This window comes from Alligator sinensis, unplaced genomic scaffold, assembly GCF_000455745.1.
Source record: "Alligator sinensis unplaced genomic scaffold, ASM45574v1 scaffold442_1, whole genome shotgun sequence".
In the NCBI taxonomy this organism is placed as follows: Eukaryota; Metazoa; Chordata; order Crocodylia; family Alligatoridae; genus Alligator; species Alligator sinensis.
Genome location: NW_005841829.1, coordinates 7,994,476 through 8,017,945, shown reverse-complemented (window position 1 = coordinate 8,017,945; position 23,470 = coordinate 7,994,476). Strand labels below are relative to the sequence as shown.

The following is a 23,470-nucleotide window of genomic DNA, read 5'->3' as shown; positions in this document are numbered from 1 at the left end:
TGCAGCCAGTGAAACATTGTCATGCCCAGGGGCAGAAGCCTGTGACATTCACTTTCTGAACACTTCAGTCCTCCTTATGTATTCTTTGCTGTTCCCCTTCCTCCCCTGAGAGACTGTTATTCATTTCCTCCAGGGCTTGGAAAATATTATATTACTGCTGAAGGTTAATGAGATATATTTTTAACATTCCCATGGGTAGATGCAAGAAGTTGTGTATGCACACATGGATTTTTTGGCAAAATTATTTCAAATTCATCTTATTTCATTGTGTAGTATGGTTCAAAGGCCTTGAAGCTTTAGTCTCAAAGGGTTCTGTCTTCCTATTATTTAAGATGGGGCATCAAACATACAGCCCACAGGCTGGATCTGGACTGTGGAGCCACATGATCTAGCCCATGGGTCTTGTACTGACCCAGCACATCACAGGTGGCATACAGAGCCGATCTTGCATGTAGGCTGGCCTGGAGCCGTGGCCACTACATGCAGCACAAGAGGTCTATCCAGAGCACATGCTGCATGTAACACTTGAGCGAGATGGACCCTGTATCCTGACTCTGGAGCTGGTCTGGACTGGGCTGTACCAGAGCCAGTATGCAGGACCAGTCTGACAGGGCATGCCAGCTTTCTGTGCCATATGCAGTATGCATAGTCAGCTCAGTCCATGTGATGTGTGTAGCATGCACAGGTCCTGCTCCAGGACCTGGCACCATAGGTACTGCTTACAGCACAGTGAGCATACTATATATTGCACTCCATTGTATCAGTCCTGTGCACTGGATCTGGGATGGCATGATCTGACCCTCAGACCAGACCAGAGATGCTCTTCTGGCTCACACGGGTGGATGAGTTTGCCACTCCTGATTTAACAGATCCCTTTACCTCTGAATGGATGTTTTTATCATTTTCATCAGAGCTTAATTCAATGCTAGTGGATCATAAAATAGTACAGGAGATGATAAAAAAAGATATTTCCAGTACAGTGTTATACTCAAAGCACAATGATGACATCAAAATCTTAAGTGTGGCAAGCAAATAGAAATATATACATACATAGTTATACACACACACACACACACACACACACATACATATACATACACATACACAAATATACATACACACATACATAGATATAGATATATAGATATAGCTACATACACACATTTTTTCCATACTTTGTGAGTGGAAAGTGTGTGTGCGTGTGCATACACATACATATATATATATATGTGTATATATATGTGTGTGTGTGTGTATGTACACATGCATGCACGACACATGCACACATGCGCGCACACACTTTCCACTCAGAGTAGGGAAATTAGTTAATATAACAAACAGATAAGCAATCTTGCTGAATAGGAAAAGTATACTGGGGTAAAAAACAGATCCTTAGCCCACAGCCAAAGAACATAAAATAGCACATCATATTCAAATATTACTGGAATGAAAAAAAGACCTTTAAGATATACTGTATGCCAAGGATGCTACACATATTCCATTATGTTCTGGGTGGAAAAAACATACCAAAGCTGTGGAGCCTGGATGCAATTATAACAAAAGGGTCGTCAGTCACGTGCTATAACTGCTCAGATTGAAGCTACTTTCATTAAATGTAAAGGCAGCACTCTATTCCTCAGATGTTACTGTTATTAGTTATTTGTATAGTAACACTCAGCAGCTCTCAACAGATCAAACTAAGGGTTATTCTGAGGGAGCCAGACACAACTCACATGCTGGTGTAATTTATGCAGATATCTAGTTACTACATTTTTTCCCCAGGTAACTATATCTCAGAGTATGACTTACTTGGTGCAGGGCCATCATACTGTGTCCATTCTCTTTATATACTTACGAAAAGACTGTACAAGTGTGAATATATTATGCCTGCATCTCAAATTATTTTTACTCTGAGGTAAAGCTGCCCCCTAAAAAAAAATCTCCTGTAACTATGGACTAGTTTAAGATATACCAGCATGTGTTTCATGGTCCATAGGTCCATAGAAACAAGCCAGTCATATCTGTTCTTGTGCAATTTACATCTGTGAACAAATTAAAGATAAATTACACTGACATCAACACATTGTGTGTCAGTACAATATGTTAATAAAACTGAATCAGGAATTGCTCAGTCATTCAAAATTCAACCACAAACAAGAAAAAGTCTGGAAAGCTTATCCAAATGTCTGTGTTTTTTAAGAAGTTCTACCATTTGGTATTCTTTAATGCAAAGGGAGTTGCTGGGTTTTGAAATACATGCAGGCTAAGTGCACACATTTGGGGAGGCTTGAGAGAGGTTAGATAGGGTTAAAAATAGCCACCCAATCTAACATAGTTTGCCCATGTGCAGACATTACACTTAGACCAATCTCAGTGTTTGGAAATCAAATCTAAACCCGTAACAGTACAGAAGTTCTGTGCACACAGACCTCTCTAAAAATGGCAGAACCCAGGCTAAGATAGACCTGGATGAATGTACACTCAAATTTAATCAATCTAGGTAAAACTGGTGAATGGAACTTCTGTACAGTTACCTGCACAGCCCCTGGGTGGGAAAGCTCAGCTACTGACCCATCCTGGGGCTGTGCTTTTCCTACCCATCCCCTGGCACCAGGCTATTTTTAGCACGCCCCCCCATGCCACTTGCAGCCACACCTGTGGACCAGCCAGAGCCCCCCTCTCCCCCACCCACATCACCCCCCATCTCACAAGCCACTTCAGGTGCCAGTTTTATTAGCACTCACCAATGCTAGGAACTGAGGAAGTAAGCGTCGGTATGGGGAAGAGGCAGGAGAGATGTAGGGGTAGGTTTACAAGGGAGTCTCAGTGGGCTAAAAATAGCCCCTGGTTCTCCTAAGCTTCCCTTGAAGAGCTTGCAAGCCCTCCTGATGCCACCAAACCCTCCCAGACCCTGGTAACTCCCTGCAGTTGCTGCCTACCCCCAATCCCTTCTGCAGACACCACATGCCTCCCCTGCACCCCCAAGCCTTCCCACGGATGTCACCTGATCCTTCCCATGGATCCCGCCTGCCCCTCCATGCCCCCCACAGATGCCACCTGCACCCCCAAACACTCCTGTGGCTCCCACCTGCCTCCCAGTCTCCCTGCAGATCCCACTTCCCCCCATCTCCCTTTAGACTCCTGATCCCCCACAAGCCTACTTCCCCCACCACATCCACCCAACACCCCCGATCCAAACTTACCTTATATTGGGTGGCCATTTTTAATGTGATCTAACCTGGTGCTAACCTCCCCAATGTCAGCATTTAGCTGTACTGTCTTTCCTATTCTAACCTCTCCCCAGTTCCTTTTTTTCATCCAACAAATCTTTACTTTCCTATCTCTCTCTCCCAGGACTTAATTACCTATTCACACTCCCAAGTCATGCACATTCATCTCTATCAACCATATCCACAGTACCCTCACTTCAAATCTCAAGTCAAGAACCCTTTTACTTGTTACTGGACTTCAGGAAGTAGAAAAAGAAGCAGCAAGGAGGGTTGGTGGTTGCTTAGAGAGACTGTGGGTTAATCTGAATTCATCTTGCAGGGGTCTAAAATCACCAGTCATTTAGTTAGGTTTCTTTTTTCTTCTACCCATAAACAGCAAGATAGCTTACTGTAGTATTTTGAAAACCCCACAGGCACCGGGTGGTACTGGACAGTTCAGCACAGCAACTGTATTAAAGGCCCATATAGATGGCTTAGTAGTTCCCTGTCCAAATAATACATGTTTGCATTGCAACATCTATATCATTAAAGATATTTATACCATGCACTTCAGAATCCAACCTAAGTTATGCAACAGTAGTGTACAGTACCTTGATCTGCCACATCTTCAATATCTACTTTAAGTTCATTTGCCATGAAGCCAATAACTGAAAAGATGACAAAGCCAGCAAATATACTTGTGGCACTGTTGGTACATGTTACTATCAGCGTGTCCCTGAGGAGAAAAAGCATATGCCAGCTTGGTATAATAAGTAAGAGAGAGATCCAAATGCAGTACATTCTCATACACAAGCTATAAGAATAAGGATTATTTTCTATGCAAACACTTGCATATCCCTTCTCCAGTGAATTTAGTGTGATTAAAATGTGAGAAAGACCCAGAGATGGAAGTCTTCAGATAAGAAACAAGAGGCAGGCACGAGTACAAGTTTCCTTTCATTGACCCACTAGTAATCTAGCAGGAACTTCAAAAGTACATTAAGTCTGCATGCCTTTTCAGTTCTTTGAAAAAGGGTTATTAACTTGAAGAAACTATCAAGAATTGCAGTAAAGTCAGGGATTTTCTCCTGTTTAATGCATTTCATGAAGGCTGCCAAACAGGCATCAGACTTTCAACTGCTGTCTGTCTTTACTGGATTTAAATCAGACAACTCAAGTCAAAGCTTTCAAATCCAGGTGCATTCCCCTAAGTACACTCCCTTCCATGCAGTCATTCTAAAATACTTTTTGATACTGTGCTTATTATTTTTCAGTGTTGCAAGGAGCACTCTCAAGAGACTTGAGTGCCTGAGCAATATGCCTTATTCTGTAAGCAGATGTGACTTTACAAGAAAAAAAGAATATGTAATGATCCCTCTTCATAGATCTTACCTAGTGGCTACACTGTCTATCCTGCCATTAATACAAGTGTGTGAGAGAGATTCTGACTTAAACTGTTATGATTTAAGAATAAGCAAACTATTTGTCAAAAATTCAGACTCGGGGGGGAAAAATAGTTTTCTCCAAGTTGGCACTGAATTGCTTACCATCTTGCTTACTCAGTAGGCCTAAAATGAAAAGCAATCTAGAAAGCTGTCAAGAACCATGCTGAGCTGACAACACCTTGAGTCCCTCCTGGAACATTCCTTAAGCAAGATAGTATTAAATAGATTATCATTCGTCAAGTCTGCTGAAAGTAGATAATGTTCTGCTTGGAAGGAGATCGCTGTATGCTAATCATATTCCAAAGGAAGGCTTTTGGCTGTGGATAATCCTCAGAATTAGGAGGAGTGGGAAATAACATTGGCGCTGTTTCAGAAACAGGGAGACTATAAAGGAGTTTATAAAATTTAGAGTGTGTTACAAAGTAGGTTTAAAGAAACCTTGTGCAATTATAGATAGGTTTGTAAAGTTTACAAAAAAAAGTCAATGGAGACAACTCTAAAAAAAGAAAAATTAAATTTGCATTTGCAATGCTAGAATGAACTGGCCAGAAAGTAAAACAGAATATATCTACATTTCACTGGCTACTTCTAGAGATTGCCACTGTGAAATCATGCACTACCTAACTTCTTCTTGCTCCACAGGCAACAAATGCCCCACCCTCTCCTTTCCAGAGAAAGAAAAAAAATGCTGTTTTTGGGTGCATGTCCCAAGGATTCCTTATGATTGTGACAGAATCAAAGAAAATATCTCTAGAAGGGATACCAGAAAGCCAACTAGTCCAGTCCCCTGCTGAATGAATATCCCTGTCTAAATCATCCTAGTAAAATGTTTGTCTGACCTGCCCATAAAAATTCCATTGATGGTGATTCTCAACTCATCTACATAATCTGTTCCATTACTTAATTGACCTAATGGTTAAAAAGTTCTTTCTAAAATCTAACCTAAGTAATTTTGCAATTTAAACTCATTACTTCTGGTCCTGTCCCCTGTGGGCGCAGGGAACAGTTGCCCACCTTCCTCCGTGCAACAATCCTTTTTGTATTTGAGCATGATCAGAACCAAGAACAGCATTGGGCTCTGGAAGCATAACAAAAAGCAGCTATTTGACTTTTGGGGGGAAATTCTGAATGCATGGAAAGTGGGGGGTGGGGGGGTGAGGCACACCTGCATGCTACCACAGCAATGCAAGTGAGATACATGGCTGTTAAGTTACAAGGGTTTTGCACAGTTGGATAGCCACTGGAGCATGCAGGCACAAGTACAACATAACAGTGAAGAGCAATATGATTCTGCATCAATACACAGTAAAATCTAGTTAATTCACTATTCCAAGGGGGTTGGTAACACTGACTTCTTACCCATGAGTGACTAAGGCCCCTGCTACACGTTATATATATTACTCAATTAACTGGTAAATCGCGTAATGAATTTAGCCCAGCCACATGTGCAAAGTAATTATCACACCATAAAAATGACTATGCAGCTATAAAAGGAGCCAAGCAGCTACAAAGTTAATGCTTCAAAACATGTAAGAACCCTATAGCTGGTTTAATTTGAACATGTATCAGGGCCCAAAGAATCAGCAGTTTGTCATTTTCAGATTTTCTTGAGATGTATTTTGCCTGCCATATCAAGACATAATAAAGAATATTTTTTCACATTTACAATGAAGAAAAAAAATATCTTACAAAACTTTTAAGTGTAGACTGCATACCCTCTGGCTCATATATATAAGAATGTTATGATTACACAGAAAAATGCTTCATGTTCAATTTCTTCTTATAAAAATGTACAGTGCTCACTATGTAAGAATTACATGACTATGATATAGTAAAATAATCAAATAAATTTGCTTTGCACCCCTACTTGCACTCAAAATAGAAGATAATACTGCAAAATAGAATGGTTAACCATCTGTGTCTTGTTAAGCCAAGAAAAGTGAAGAATGCCCACTGATTTGAAAGCATCAGATGGCTTGAATGGTGTAATGGAAGGTATAGGTCAGTGCCTTTGAAACTGACTGCTGACCAGGGTCAAACCGATTTGTGATTTAATGTGTGTATATTTGGATATGACTAATAATGCTTTAATGGATAACTAATCAGCTGAAGTGTCTTTAAATAAAACAAAAACAACAAAAATAGACTCTGGTGGTGATTCAATATACAAATTTATAATTCCATAGCAGTTAGTTATATTAATGACACATTCACCAGATTTCAATGCAATTGTTAAGTCGGACTATATCCTAAACTTATAACAATAAGAAATACGAAGCTTCTCAATTTTACTTCCATAAATTCTTTACCAATAATGTAGGCAAGGATTTTTTTGATCTATCAAAATATGTTTTAATCTTGATAGTTTACATTTAGTTTGAAACTTCAAGTAAACATTTTCCATGCTCCTTAATTCATCACTTAGATATTTTACTGAGCTGCCAGAAGTGAAAGACTAGAGTTTTCTCACCTGCTTTTCCCCTGAAATTCTGTTTTAAATAGAAATGCTTTCCCAAATAGGCACCTCTTCATTCCCAATGAAATCAGTGGAAGTTATGCTCTTGTGGAAGCATGATTGGCTCTCAAAATAACAAACTGTTAATTAAGAAAGAGGGCCAGAGCACTGTAATAGCATATGAATTACCAATTCTGATAGATACTATATAAATTTTAGTAAATACTTTTCTTTTCTTTAAAAAGAAAAAAAGAAAGAATTTATTCAGTAGATTTCCTGAGAGGGAATAGTATATACCATTTTTTTCTTGCAAAAATCTTCTGATGTCAAGGAAACATGCTCCACCTTAGTGGCTCAACAAGTTTTGCTTTGTTGTTTTTTTTAGTGTTAATTTTGTGCAATGAAACTGCAGGTGTAATAATTAGCTTTGTTAAAGAAAGGCACCCCCTACAATAGAAACTATACACACATCTCACAACCTTCACTTAATTTTAATCATGGTTTGCTCTTCAGCAGAGATGAACATGATGTGGAATAATGCCTATGTTCCTAGACAGTTTCCCAGATGAGTGACTGCTTATGATGAAAACATATTGTGAAAAGAGACAAAGAGAAGCCCAGTGCACATCATGGAAGTGGTGGATTTTGAAATTAAACCTCCCTCCCCCTCAATAATAAAATAGTAGACCTTTCCAACCAGATTTCAAAACGCACAATGTGTATTTTGGAACTAGCTACATGCTGGCATGTCTTTAATAATATTAAGTGACTTTATCCTTACATACCTGTAACAATTATTATGGAATTTGTTATAGGAAGAGAGAGTAATTAGACCTCCCCATGCGGCAGATAAGGAGAAGAAAATCTGAGTGGCAGCATCTTTCCACACCTAGGAAAGCACAGAAGATAGAACAGTTTCTGCCTTGGTAAAGGGTTGTGGAAAGTCATAAAAATCAGTAACAGTACTTAATATTACCGTTGAGAGCTTAACATGCAAATATTTTAAACAATACTAGTGCAACTAATGTCAGTAGGAAAACAGTTATGGACAAATTCTGCCTTCAGTTAGATGATATCCATTTGAATTAATTGAACTTTAGCTCGAATAAGAACAAGCCACTTAACTGAGAACAGAATATAATCTTTGGCAGGGAGAGAAGGCATAAATATTCAGTGAATAATGCTCTGTATGAGATAGAATGGATTTGCCATGTTCAAAGAAAACAGTGTAATTCAATACCACTAGGTCATCTTTCAGGTACCCACTCGAAGTGGAATATTCTTCTCTTGATGTAAGTAATTAGCTGTACTTTATGTTAAAATATACAGTACAAACCAAATTTCGTACAGTAAAAGCTGTGTTAACTGGCATGAGTGGGGTAAGGGAGATGCCAGATATCTAAAAATTCCAGTTATCTGAGGCAGGGGTTTTCAACCTTTTTGAAAAACCCTGCAGTGCAGGGGAGGCAGGGGAGGGAGGTGGTGGTTGCCACCACATGAGAGCTTCCCTGCCTCCCCCTTCCTGTCTGGCTGGAAATTCTGGTTAATAGAATATTTCACATAGTAGAAGCCAGTTAAAACATCTTTTAAATGTATGAGTTTCAGTGGAAATTGTGACCACTTGCAAGCCAATTTAGTAAAATCAAAATATATACCCCTTGCCCCCCCACTCCCTCCCCCCATCCTGGGTTCAAGAATTCTAAAAAAGTAAAAATCCCAGATACTGTCTGTACTACAGAATATTAGTGATTTTCTAAACAACATGAGCAAGTCTCCAAGCGTTTAGGGCAAGGGTTTTTTTAGATGCGCTTTCCAAAATATTTCTTCATCTTTAGTAGAGCTAGTCAAAATTTGCCAATATTGAGTCACTTTATTAAAAATGTTTCAATGAAAACACAAGAAATACATGGTGGGGGGAGGTGTTCCAACCAACTATACTTCTTAATATTGAGAAATGTCTTCATTTTTTTAATTTTTTTAAACAAAGATTATGAAAAAAAATACTTAAAAAAATAACAGTTGTCCCATTTAGGCTAATAAGTGGGGCCAGGTTTCCAAAATTGTTCAACTCTCAGCATTTCTCATTCTACTTCAGAAAGATTTTCATAAGCTACTTCAGGAATCTCTCTGCTGATTTAGCTAATTGGGAAATGAGTCTTCTGAAAGGTCTAATCACTAAACCTAATTAAAAGTAGTTTTCCCAGGTTTGGTTGCATGGCAATTGGCTTGGAAGAGGTACAAAAATCACAATTATTATATCACCAAAAGGCTGATAGCATATTTCCCTTTGGAACTTGCAATACTCACCCCAGGTCTGATATCTCAATAGAGTCATTCCCAGAGAATACCAAAAGGTTAAGGTAGTTTCTATAAAAACAAATCTCCCTGCCTCTTCTCCATTCACACACACACATTCCTCCCCTCCCCCTGCTTATCCTTGAAGTCTAACCCTTCACTAGATAAGGGAAAAAATTGGAGGTGTGTCTGAAGCCAAACCTCAGATTCAAACAACACCCATCTTTTGTGAGGATCACATAAGTAAACTGTGTGTTGTTTCATCTCACTGAGCACATTCAAATGACATGGCAAAGATGACAGGGAGATTTCTATTTCTTAATCAGGTCTATCAGGTAGAAATGGTGCTGGGTTTTACAGGGTTAGACACATACTTACATGTTCAGAGAGCCTCAGTTTGCTAACAAAAGTTCTCACCCTCTTTACTTCCCACTGTTGGGTCTCAATATTCTGCTCATACTTATAATGTAAAATGTTTGCACTTTGTTTGGAAAAGTATTATTACTCACAACAACACAGGATTTAAAAAACAAAACAAAAAGCCAAACACACAGAAGCTGCTAATTAACAAATAATTTTTAGTATGCAACCACAAGGGAACTATTTTCCAGCTCTGATCTAGATGCAACTAACATCGCACCTAATTTCTATTGGGAAAGATTATTAAAATGTTGGAAAAATCAGCTGATTTCCTGACTTGTTAACACTTCTTAACAGATTTCATTAATCCTAGTCTTCAAATTTATATGGCTAACAATCTCTCCCTAAGACTTGAATTTAATATCTGAAGTTCACCCTACACTATTATGCCTCTATGGTTGAGCACCCTCTTCAGGCCCTATCTGTTGTCAGCATCAAATTAGTAAATGGTGATGAGGAGGAAGTTAATAACAATAACAATGATGATGATAAAAAATAAGCTAATAGTTATTAAACATAATTTGTAATTGTATAGGGAAAAGAAGCCATTTTGAAAGGAGACATGACCCCTTTCCTAAGACATGCTGTTGATTTTTCCAGTACTAGGATTTAGGTGCCAAATCTATTAACCTTAACCTTCATTGGACAGTTAGTAGATCTGTTCATCCATAAAATACAGCTGTAGCATCAGGAATGCAGGTGTTCTACATCAGCACAGTTTTATACAGAAATATAATTGAGCAGAGAATGTTATATGACTATATCTGATAGCGACTGAAGCAGGATATCCTGTTTCAGAATAATCTTAATTTTTAGTGAATAAAATGCATCTGCTTTCAGGAAATGTGAAGTCATTTACAGAAATAAAACTATACTTCATGTAAGTAGGTTGTGCTATTCATGAAAGTGTAATGCATTCTGCGTACAATAAAATAACAAAGGACAATTCAGAAACCAACTTTTCTAACCCTGTCCTACTTCTCTGTTTTCTTAGTATTTATCATACATCTACTCTGAAACATTCTGTTTTGGGGATTCAGGTAAAATATTCATAAAATATTGCAACAAAATATAAAATAATGTACATATATATGACATTGCATGTACTTTATACACAGACATAGGTACATGCACACACAGCTGATAAATATCCATGTAACAGGTTATATGGTAGCATAATTAAATATACAACACATTAACAAGATGTGAATAAGGCTGTGCAGATAACATGACAAGATAAAAATACCAGTTTTGCACACCTCATATGTATTTGTAATATACAGTAAGTAAAAATCTATATGAATTATTCACCCAATCAGAGTGTTATAACTGGAATAATAAGCCCACCATTGCATCCACTAGTTTCTCCCATTTAGGCGTGATGAAGTACCAAATTCCAGCCCCAGCTCCTGGCAACGTTACTCCTCTGACAAGTAGGATGATAAGCACCACGTAAGGGAACGTAGCAGTAAAATACACCACCTAGAAACACCACAAAAGATTATTGGTTTGGATTATTTGAAGCCATATAAAAAAATCAAGTATGAGTATTATACTCTTCCCTGAAAAAAGAAATTATTCAGCATTAGAGACACTGGCCACAGGCTGCAAAGACAATAGGATTATTTCCCAAGAAACCTGACAAGGCTGTCATTTTTATAGCTCTCCTTGCTAGTGGCAATAGCAATGATATTAAAGGCTGAGTCACAGGGTACTGAGGTACTAGACAGTTAAGGGACAGAGTCAGGAGAGAATGGGAATAAAAGTTGGATTTTTCATCCAATTTCAAATATCCAGTCAGGTCCCCAGCAGAGGGAAACTGGCCTAGCTCTGTGGGAGTCAAATGAGCAATGTACACTAGGTAAGTATTTGGTTCATTCTCTAACTTCCTCTACATTTTTTTCCAGTAAATGGCTAGCCCTGAAAGATTCTTGTTATTGTGTTTGTTTACACTTCTTAATAAATATGTATCGCTATTTAAATAATTATGGGGCCCTTAATAAATATGCATCGCTATTTAAATAAGTATTGGCCCAATGCGATGTTCATTTGAAAATGTATGGGGGAAATAAATTAATTCATGTAGAGAAAGAAATTCACTCATGTAGAGAAAAGAAATAAATTCATTCATGTATGAGGAAAAGAAAGTTCATTTGAAATTAGCAGTGAAAGGAGTGACACTGACTTTAGTGACATTGGGATCAGACACCATGTATCTAATCTCTTGGATTAATTATGAAATATTCCAGAGATTCAGATTATCATGTGAAATTGTTCCAGTTGGTCAGATAAAAAGACTAAATCAAGATCTCAAGTCTGATTTGAAGTGCTTCCCACCTTGGAACTCGGATCTTCAACTTCTACCTGCTGAATTGAAGTGAGTTGTAAATCTATTTTCCTAGCTTCCCCCTTATTTGAAACCTCACTGGGATTAGCATTTGCCCCTACCCTCAACTCTTGCTGTATAGGCAGTCTTCTCTTACCCCAGTATCTCACCAGCTTTTATTTATGAAACCTCTTCTGGGAAATTGCAGAGGAATGAAGCATTGAAGGACCACAATGATATTTTTGTTCCAGTGCAAGTGATAATGTAAAATTGTGACTGTTCCAAAGTATAATAGGTTTATTATGAGGTATATAAGTAATTGACATCAAAGACACAATATATGACTAAAACATTTAATTGACTAGAACTCCCTAGTTACTCATGATAATCGAATTGCTTATCAAACTCCTGGATACAAACTCCTGGAAGGCCGATTCAGGCTTAATATCAGGAAAAACTTCTTCACAGTCAGGGTGTCCAGACTGTGGAATAAACTCCCTCCAGTGGTGGTGCAATCACCTACCCTGGAAATCTTCAAAAGGAGACTGGACAGTCACCTCACTGGGGTCACTTGACCCCAGGTGTCTTTTCCTGCCTAGTGCAGCGGGACTGGACCTGATGATCTGCAAGGTCCCTGCCAGCTCCTAACAACTATGAAACGATGAATCAGTTTCATCTCTTCCTTTCAGCAAACTGCCCATAAACAGATCACAACGTTCTTGTTTATATTAGTTCCTCAAAATAATACATTTAATCAAAAAATGTTGCCCTGTATCATTTGGGTTATGTCTGCACCATGGTGGCAGAGTACCCAGCAATGCCACCACAGACATAAACCTCAGTCCTTACTCCCACTCTGCATGTGTCAACCCTGAAATGAGGTGGTAAGGACAGCCTGAGGGGTGTCCCCAACACTAACATGAAAATCTGAAGCTCAGGCTCTCTCAAGAGCAGCAGTCTGGACCATTATCACCTGACTTTCAGAGTTGAAGCATATAAAGTGGGAGGGAGCAGACCAGGATCATTTCTGTGGCATCATCACTGAACTGTTACACTGTGTACATGTAGAGATTTAAAATGTGTGGTAAAATAGTTATTTCCATCACATATCAATGGTATGTCAACATTGGCTCAACACGAATCCTGAAACCACTGCTGAAAAAAAGCAGCTCTCTCTCTAGCCTGCTTGACAGTGTTATTCAGGGCTGGGGGCAGGGGAATCTCCAGGCTCCTCACCACCTCAGCTCCAGTTTGGGGTGTGCAGAGTGCAATGGGTAGGATATATATGTCTTTTTGGCAGCAGGCTCAAGACCAGTGAGACCAGTGTAAACCTACCCAATGAGAGGTAGACACCTGTCCACCTACATCACTTTTGAAAACAGGGCCTAAAACACTTGAGACATATTTTAAATCTTACCCTATATACATGATAGATTTGCTCTGAATATAGGGTGTACAGAAAAAGATCTTTTGAAAACACAAGAGTATAATCTTAAAATCTGAATAGACTTTAAAGATACCAGAGGCATATTTCATTAAAACATAGTCACTGAACACACAATCATCAACGCAGTTGCAGATGGCATGCACATTAATGCTAGATGAATGAATCATAATTAATATTGCTATAACATGTGCATGGCTAATGAATAAACAGTGGTGAGCTGCTTGTTAGAACAAAATTGTTTACAATAGGTTCCTTGATAGTCATTTCTTTAAAAAATATTTAAAAAATAAGCTAGATTGTGAGGTGGCAGGAGAGAGAAAAGACATTGTTGAATTAGCCCCCAAATCTGTACATGTGTGATCTAAAAGTGCAATGATGAATATTTTCAATTAATACTAATTATTTATCAAAAAGGAACAATGAGCTGCAAAGCTTACAATCACAGCCTATTGATTATCGTAATTAGAATAAAATACGATGCTGCACTTTTTACCTAGAATTTTCCATTTCTTTACTTAATTCTCATTTTTGTTTAAGAAAAGTGGATAGTGGCTGCTGTCATCTGAGATGACTGCTGTTCCCAATTTAATGTGCTGTTTCCCAATAAAACCAATCAACTGTACTGGTACTAATGGGAACCAATGACTTCAGAAACACTGGATGTGTAAGAAGCAAGAAAATGAGTTTTCTATCTCCCAGGTCTTGTCTATGTACTCCTGTTTAACTCATTCAGTTAAATTAATATTAAAAAGTGTAAAAACACTTTGTCTAGTTTATTTCAATTTAATCAGGAATCCATTTAAGCTAAACTGAAATAGGATCTTGTAACCCTAACTAAGGAGTGTCTATGCGCTTAACCAATTTAAGTTAAATCGTTACTACTTTCCATATAAAGGAGAATACCACAATGAACTGAGCATTCAGTCCTTTTAAATTAGTTTATAGTCTTGGTCCAGTTCCTAGTGGACAGATTATGCAGGTGACAGAACCATATAGCTAACGTTAACAGAACTGGCACCCTTTCTAGCCAAATTAATAGGGAACTCAAGAACCTAAGTGACTTGGAAACTGGCAACCTTTTTTTCCACCAAGGAGGTGAACCTACAGAGTAGGCTTGAGGCACATTAGCAATGCCCCAAAGCTTCCTTATTCCTTCCCAGATGAACCTGTGATGAAAGGATTTCAGTCCCCAGTGCTGTGGGGCCAGCATTTTTCATTAGCATTAGGTTCACTTAAAGAAATGGTATTGTTTACCATCTGCAAACCCCAGATTATTCTCTCGATCCTCTCACACTTTGCCCATGCATTTTGAGAGCAAATTTCCTCACTTTGTTAGGACATTTAAAGAATCAGATTTTCCCTGGGCCACTTGTTTTCTGCTTATTTTCTATTCTATCCTGTTATTAGTAGCTAAAATATAATCAGGAAGTGATTACTGTATGCTGCTACCCAAATCCATTTGAAAAGGGATGCCCTGAGGTGTTAGGTCCTAAAAGCAATCCTCAAAAGTACACAGCAATGTCTGTAATTCCCATTGTACTTCCTAGGAAATGGAATTCTGGGCTGAGATTTAAACTTTCTTCTTTTAGTAATGTTAGAGATACGGTTTAATTTTAATGTCTGAAGGTGTTTCTACTGTAACTACTAGTATGGTTTTAACAATGTGTACTGTGCAGAAAGATGTAAAGATGTCATTTTTGCTTATTAGAAGCACAGCTGATAAACACATTAAAATAGATCATTTAAAATCTTTGAAAGTCTCTGTAGATTTCTAAGAAGCCTGTGAACTTCTAACTAAAATAATTTGCTGATTCCATTAGTTTCTGGTTAATTAGAAATTTAGGAGAAAATCCTGGTAAAACAATTTAATTGACATTTACTTAAATCAGCCATCTGCTGCCTAGTCCTGCACCAAGTATTCCTACTTGAAGTTAACAGGAGTCTTAAATACACAAGGAATATATTTGGATCCAATGCGTTCCACTCTACAATGTTCCCACAATGTGGAAGAAGCTTCCCCAAAATGTCCCACCTGTAATAGCAATGGCTATAAGTATCACTTCTATCCTGCAGCTTGTCCTTGTTCCCACTTACAATTCTTAATAAGCTCAGTTTCCAGTCAGTTCCCATATAGCTTATGCTGACAGTGCCTTTGAGAGATTCAGCACCTTAGGCTATAGCACTACCAATTTAAAAACAGCCTAGTGCACTGTTACTGATTTATGTTTATAAAGAAAGATTCTTACTTTTCCTGATGTCTTGATTCCTTTAGCAAGGGATAGGTATACAATTACCCAAGCCAGAAAGAGAGACAGTACCAAGGGCCACCTGATTTCACCAGGATATTCAATCCCTGCAGAAATCTTCAACGCAAAGTACCTAAGAGCCAAAAAGTTAGTGACACTGATAGTAGGCAGTAGTCCATCCTTGAAAGCATTTATACTAGTTTGATATTGCTTATAGTACTGAAAGGTTTTTTTTCCCCATCTACTTCAAGGGATCCAGTAAATTTTACTTCATTATTATTATTTGCACTGAAGTGGGATTTAGGAGGGCTAATCATGGACCAGGGTTCTATTGCACTAGGCACTCTACAAACAGAAAAATTTAAATATTTTTCTCTCTTAAAACTTGGCTCCATCATTCTTCACATCTAAATGTCCATAGTATTGCCTGTGTGTAGTTATAGTTTTATTATCACTCCCCTGATCAATTATTTATTGCATATATGATCTACTTCATGTGATCACCAAACTCTAGCAGGAAAGGAACTGAACATTTTTCAGGGATCTTACTTGAAATATTCTTCACTTCCACTGACAAACGTTTTATTTCCTTGGCTGGTGAAGTTAACCATTGTCAAGTTTGGATAGGCACTCATACAAAAAGTAGAGTTCTTGATTTGTATTTTAGGGTGGTCACCAATGATGCAGGAATCTATCAGGAAAACATACAAATAAAGGGAGAAAAGAACAGAGTTAAATTATTTTCTAGTGCAGGTGGGCAGTTTAGGCAAATTTTGCTTTAGGTAGGCCTATTTAATAATATATTACTATATTAATATATATTTGTTCTCTATAACACCGTCTGTTCAAGGATCACAATGCACTTTATAAACAGCATTTTACAAAAGGAAAAGACACACAATGTATTTACTATAAAATCTCTGGTAGAAGTGGAGCAGACATACAACGCTAATACATGCCATACAGCGTTATGCCAGTACAAAAGGAATCAGGACTCGAGGTAGAGAATCTTTTATTAGACCAACTAGATTTTTGCAAAAGAAAAATCTTTAATTGCAAGCTTTCAGGCACAAGCACCCTTCATCAGGCATAGGAGAAAAGATTGTAAAAATTCTTCTAGGTAGAAATGAAGGTTCATATTTTATAGGAGAGTTAAAGATGTGGTAAAATCTCTTGTTTGGAACAGTTCATTTTAGGCTCAGAGAAAAGTTGGAACAGTGTACCTTGAAGTTGCTTGGTGGCAAGAGGGATGTAGTCATATTTCCTTCCTTCTCCTTGCAAAAATCTAGTTGGTCTAATAAAAGATATCACCTCTACCACAAGTTCTTATTCCTTTTGCCTCTAGGGCAATATGGCTACAACCTGGATGCCCGTAGAAGTCACTCTAGCTCTGGACCAAACTTACCCCCTCAAAGTTAAGAAAAACCAATACCAGGGTAAGTTGTACCAGTATATCAGTCACATATCTGTTCCACTAATAGATTGCATCCCAAGATGACACTCTGCTCACTGAAGACTGGTTCCCCTACTATCTCCTGGCTAGACACTCTAATAGGTCTATTATGGGCAGTCAGCTTAGGAGACCTGACCATGTGTCTTTTCTTTAGCATTTATGAAAGCAAAGTCCACTGTAAATTATTCCCTTATAATTAAACTGTGCATCTGAAGGGGCAATGTCCATCTCATTTAGCTGGTGGTGTTATCCTTTTTTCCACAGACAGATAATATAAGATATAAAAAGATTTGTGGATTTGATTCAACAGCTATTATGACTGAGCAAAGGATGCAGATTCAGTCCCCAAGTGACTCATTCTGGCATATAGATAAGCAGGGGCAAAGAACCCAGGACTCTCCTTTTCAACTCTTCTGTTCTGTCTACTAAAATAGATGACAATCCACTCACACATAAACAAATTACACAATCTCATTTCCAACAAGAAGCTAACTATGAAGGACAACTGGGTTCAAAGTACACTGCCATAAATGTTAAAGAAGGTAACATGGTTGTATTTTAGCCACAGAATTATCTAACTAAAATCCTAGAGATCAATTTTGTGGGAATTTGAATCCAGAGCTAGATGTCACTCCGTAGATATTCCCATAACATGCAGTTAAACTCAAGATCTGAAAACCCCCAACTGGAGAAATCTTAAAGTCATTCTGGATCCAAATTATGTGACCTGAAGTAATTATAGCTTGACTCAAAACCTTCTATGATTTCATTTATGACTGGCTTTACCAAACATTGCAAAGGTCACCAATGTGTTAAAAAAACAAGTGAATCCATAGTTCTTTAATTTGAGTAAGAAAAGAAGATTTTCTAAATGGATTTGCCGTGAGATATCTGACATACTGTGTTTGTGTGTCTATACGGTGTGTATGCGAAAGAGATCGGGAGTGTCTTCACATTCGCTTTAATGAGCAGTAGTCTATTTTACTGCACATTAAAGCACCACATAGAAAACTGCAATTATGTTAATGAGCAGTAAAATAGGCTACTATACCTTAAGTGTCATGTAAAAACCATGCGAATTCATTACTGCGCATTAAGGAAGCCTAATGCGTATTTCTTTAGTACCTCATATTGGAGGTACTAAATTTAATGCGCATTAGAAAAAGTACCTTAATGCACAGGTAGACACACCCTTTGGGCGTGTCTACATGTGCATTTACTGTGCATTAAATTTACTATACAGTAATTTACTGTGCAGTAAGCGGGTTTAGGCCAGCATCTGCATGTGCAGACATTAAAATGCAATAACACTATGTGTGGACTGACATGGGACTAAAATTAGTCCCAAGTCAGTCCATACACAACACAGTGTTACTGAGCAGTAAGACATCATGCATTACTGCACAGTAACTAATTAGGTGCAAGTTTGATACCTGCATGATGCAGGTATCAACTTTATGCCCAAGTTGGTGTAAGTCACCATATTTACTGTGCAGCATGGGCATGCACATATAGCCTGTACTGCACAGTAATTTTTGCTTACTGTGCAGTAATTTTGCTTACTGTGCAGTAAACGTTCATATATAGACATGCCCATTATGTATCTATATAATCTACTGAGGCTTAACAACTTCCTAACTCAGAACTTTCACAATTATAAATTAGTGCTCTCAGTTACCCTGGATGGAATTACTGCATTGGGTCACCTATGAGTTGTCCAATGTTACAGGATATTTGTGATAAAATAATAAAAAAAATACATAAAATGAAGAAGGTTATCCAGCCACAGCAAGAAGCCCGTACTACCCCTTGGCATTGATCAATATAGCTGCCACTGGGGGGCTTAGGTTGTTGCTCAAAAGCAAACTCAGACTGCTCAGAAATTTGTATTGTCATAATGCAAGCAACCAGCAGAGGGAGTCATTAGGTTGTCATTGCCTTTCTCCCCTGATGCTTTCCTATCTCATTTCTACCTGCTTGTGGATGTGAAGGCCTTTATACCTGGAACTCCCATGAGAAAATATATGGTAATTTGTCAGATTATATCCCAAATTTGCTTCCTCTGCTATAATCATAGGGCAGAGGGTTGGACAGGACTTCAAGTGTCATCTACTCCAATCCTCTGTGCAGAAGGCAGGATTTGCTATTCCGAAACCATCCCAGACAGATGCTTATCCAGACTCTTCTGGAAAAACTATAAAGGAGATTCCATAACTTTTATAGGCAGCTTGTTCCATTGTCTTACTATTCCTATGGTTAGAAAGTTCTTCCTGAGATTTGATTGAAATATGCATTGCTGTAATTTAAGCCTAATTCCTTGTGTCCTGTCCTCTGTGGCAAAAGAAAACAGTTTCTCGATCTCCTTTTAGGCAGCCTTTCAAATAATGGAAACCTACTACCATATTCCGTTTTCATCCAACTAAACATACCTATTCCTTCCAGTCTTGTGCACCTTGTATTCAAAACCCTTTATCATCTTCAAAGTGTGCCTCTAGACCCTCTCCAGTTTCTCTTTCTCAAACTACAGTGGAAAAACTGGACAAAGTAGTCCACTACTATACATAGTCATGCAACACTATGCAGTGATAATAATTAATATCCTTCACATTTAAAGGAAACCTTTCAATACAATGGCAGCCTCAGTGTATGTGTGAGTGCATGTGTGTACCCTCTCTCCCTGTCAACATTCACTCATACTCTCAGAAAATGAATCATACATAAACACTAGAATTGTTTCTTCCCTTTCCTGATGCAAATACACTTTACTGAGCAATATGACTACATTACACAAACAAGTAGCAACTTTGCAGTCTTTGCTACAACAGAAATGCTTAGGTTACATATCTATCTGCAAACCATCCTATTTTTATTGAATCACAGTAGGCGTTGGGAGTGATTGACACATAAGGTCACTTCTGCTGCACTGCAGCAATTCCATACAGCATTAAATGTTTATAGCTTCGCTCTCTTAAGCCTTTGGTTTTCCTGCACTATTCACTTGATAGCAGCAGAGGGCACAGTTGTACTTTCAATGTTAATCCACTGCAACCATGCTCAAAGAAGTCTTCATTTGTTTGTATGCAGTGTTATTCATCAAAGCCAAACACTCATACAAGAGAAATAATGATTAGACTAAATTGGAAGATGTTAGCATAAAATTACATTTACTTGGGCAATTATTAATAAATAAAAGCAGACATTTTTAGATCAGAAGAGCACTTTAATTACATTCCAGAAGTAACTGTGTTTGTTTTTTCATATAAGAACATTGATATGAATTTTGTATGCTTCCAACACCTATCAGGGCTAATATTTTAAGACATCCCAAATCTCTCCATTGTGCAGGGCAAGCTAAAATATAATCTCTTCAGAGAAGTTGGTTTCACCAATAAAATTTTAGCTATGAGAAAGGTAGGAAGGTATTAGCTGTAAGGTAGGAACCAATCATGTTTGTGGTATATCGTTAAAATGTAAAGCCTTTGGATTCAGCGAAGTGCTAAGCCCATGTTTAACTTAAAACACCAGGAGCAGACACTTGTCTGCAGCTTGCTTGCTTGTGCCTAAAGTTAAGCTCATGCTCAAGTGTTTTGCTAAATGGAGACATAGTACTGTATTCAGGCTACGCTTTCTTAGCATTTGTCAGTACAGGATATTAAATGATTTAAGCAGAGAAGGGGTTATATTTTAGGTATTCAGTTTTGAAAGGGAGTTTTTGAGGTTTTTCAGGTGTATACATGAAACCCCTTCATTCAGTTTATACAACTAACACCTAGTTCATCACCTATCTTTCCAAGGTGAAGAATAAAGAGACACAATAAAGAAATAGAGGAGTTTTCTATCTAGAGGTCATAGATAGATGTGAAAGGCGGACTTCAGAACAGTAGAGCTAAGACCCAGATTGTTCTGTGGATCAATTCGACTGCAGCGTAAGCATTCACAAGCTCCACTGAACCAAGTCTGACTACATCAGGTTGGAATTTGGCCTGTAATCCCAATCAGAATTAAGCACAGATATATATTTCAATTTTCACTGACTTCATAGCAGAGGGTCAAATGCTAAATTACTTAGCCTGACTCCTCATTTAAGTCCTTTATATCCATTTTAAATGAATGGGGAGTGGCAGGGGGTTAAATCTTAAAAGCAAACATCTTTATGTCTTATTATGTTCCTACTGCTTCTTGTACATTTGTAAAGCTGAGCAAATAAACTCATAAGGAATAATACACTCAGTCATTTTTCCTCTCTGTTAGATTGGTGACTCATACATTCACCAATAGATGATAGTTTGTTGAATTTACTGTTATTTGATGAGATTTGCCATTTCTTTTCTACCAGGTATTCAGAATGAAAAGTCAATATTATTCATTTAAAAGTAGCTTCCTAATTCCTAACTACCACTACTGAGAACTGAACGAGTGAGCATTCACACTTGCAGTCCCATTAACTAGACTATTTTCAGTAAGCATATTCATCAGATACGTAAATGGAATAAGCGAGTTTCTTTGAAAACATGAAAACGTTCATTCTGCGGTATTTCACGGTGCGATCCAAGTCAATGACATTTGGATCCGGCTTCTACAACACGCATAGTCATAAAACGAAAGATCTGACTCAGCCCTGCAGGCCAATAGAAAAACTTGTGCAGTGATTGCACACTTTGGGCAAGATTTATTGCTGATATAACTGAAATGTAATCAATGGGGTTACACTATACATAAATTTGGTTCACCTGGGTTCCTTCATACTGCGTCAATGACTGAAATATGCACCCATCATCAGGCTTCCCTGTTCCACCCCCAAAATGGCTTTGTTAACCAATGAAGATTATATATCAGTGATTAATAAGGTGTAATCAGTAAATGGTCATTTTAATGATCCATTGCATAAGGAAGTGTCTTCGGTAGCCTTATCAGTCTAAATGCACTGAATTGCATTTAACCTTGAAGCATAAGATGACCTTGCAAGTGCTACAATATTATAGAACAGACTTGGTTGGTTAAAAAAACCCAACAATTTATTTTGTGGGAATTTTTTGGTTAACCTTTTATAATTTTTTCAGGCTTTTTCAGCTTTTAAACAAAATTTCCAATTTCAAAAACTATACTAAGTAAAAAGAATTAGAGTTAAACATTATATTTTTTATCAAAAACCAAAAGAATTGGACTTTAAATTGTATTTTTATCAAAAACCAAAAGAATTAGATTTAAACATTATTTTTTTTTATCAAAAACAAAACTGCTGAAAACTAGTTTCTTTTTGTGGAATAGAAACTTTCTGGTGTCTGTCTTTTTTAATTGAAAAACCAGGAAATGTTAGTCAATGTGAAAAGTTGGAATTTTTATTGTGGTGAAAAAAAAACCTATTTCATTTTTCTACTTCAGTCTTGAAAAAAAGAAAAATCAGTGGGGAAAAGATGAGCCTGCAGATCTCAAAGAAAACTTCACGTATGGCTGACTAGACCAATTTACCAAACTATACCTCCGCTGAGATACAGAACTTGATGTCACCCAAATAAAAACCACAGTATTCCTCCCTCATGACCTCTTAGATCCACGACATAAGCCTTCCTCATCTAAACAGTATGGAAAAGTCCCACACACACTATACAGCGATAGGAGTACACACCCCAACTTACCTAGTAAAAGTTTGTTTTTATCTTTACAGTCTGGTGTGTTCCAGGGATTGTTACAGGAAGCCCAAGGTAATACAGGTACAAAGGATGCAAAAAGGTAGAAAAGTGTGTAGCACAGAATAATATTATAATATATGGCTATTAGAACAGAGATGATCAGCATAGCAATGCCACAGCCTGCAAAAAAAAAAAAGAGAGAGAGGAGAGCAAGAAAGGAGTATAATCGCACTGATAAATGTATGGTATCAATTAACTACAAGATATAACACCAAGCCCTTGTCTGTGTAAAGAAACATTTTCATTTGGTGCAGATATAAAATGTATCTCCAAGAAGGAGGGTGGATATATAATATAACATATATAATAGTTGCCTTGCACCCTCCCAGCACTGGATATGAAAGTCAATGACAGATCCCTCTGTTTTCTTTTTAAATAGTCTGAAACAGAAGTAAAAAAGAGGGTGTAATTGTGAAAGAGCCTGGTGTGAAGCGCTGCGTGGCAATGCTCAGAGCAGCGGAGAGCTCGGCACCAGGGGCTCTTG

The 23,470-nt window shown here is 37.8% G+C and overlaps 1 protein-coding gene across 1 annotated transcript in view; it reads right to left on the bottom strand.

Annotated features, from left to right (window-relative positions):
• SLC6A5 (solute carrier family 6 member 5) overlaps positions 1-23,470 on the bottom strand; it is a 55,952-nt gene that overhangs the window by 25,194 nt on the left and 7,288 nt on the right. Inside the window, exons 6-11 of the mRNA XM_025200460.1 lie at positions 22,933-23,106; positions 16,393-16,534; positions 15,844-15,976; positions 11,172-11,306; positions 7,895-7,998; positions 3,821-3,945 (exon numbers count right to left, since the gene is read on the bottom strand). Of these exons, the coding sequence (XP_025056245.1) occupies positions 3,821-3,945; positions 7,895-7,998; positions 11,172-11,306; positions 15,844-15,976; positions 16,393-16,534; positions 22,933-23,106 (813 nt within the window). The remainder of the gene's footprint in view (positions 1-3,820; positions 3,946-7,894; positions 7,999-11,171; positions 11,307-15,843; positions 15,977-16,392; positions 16,535-22,932; positions 23,107-23,470) is intronic.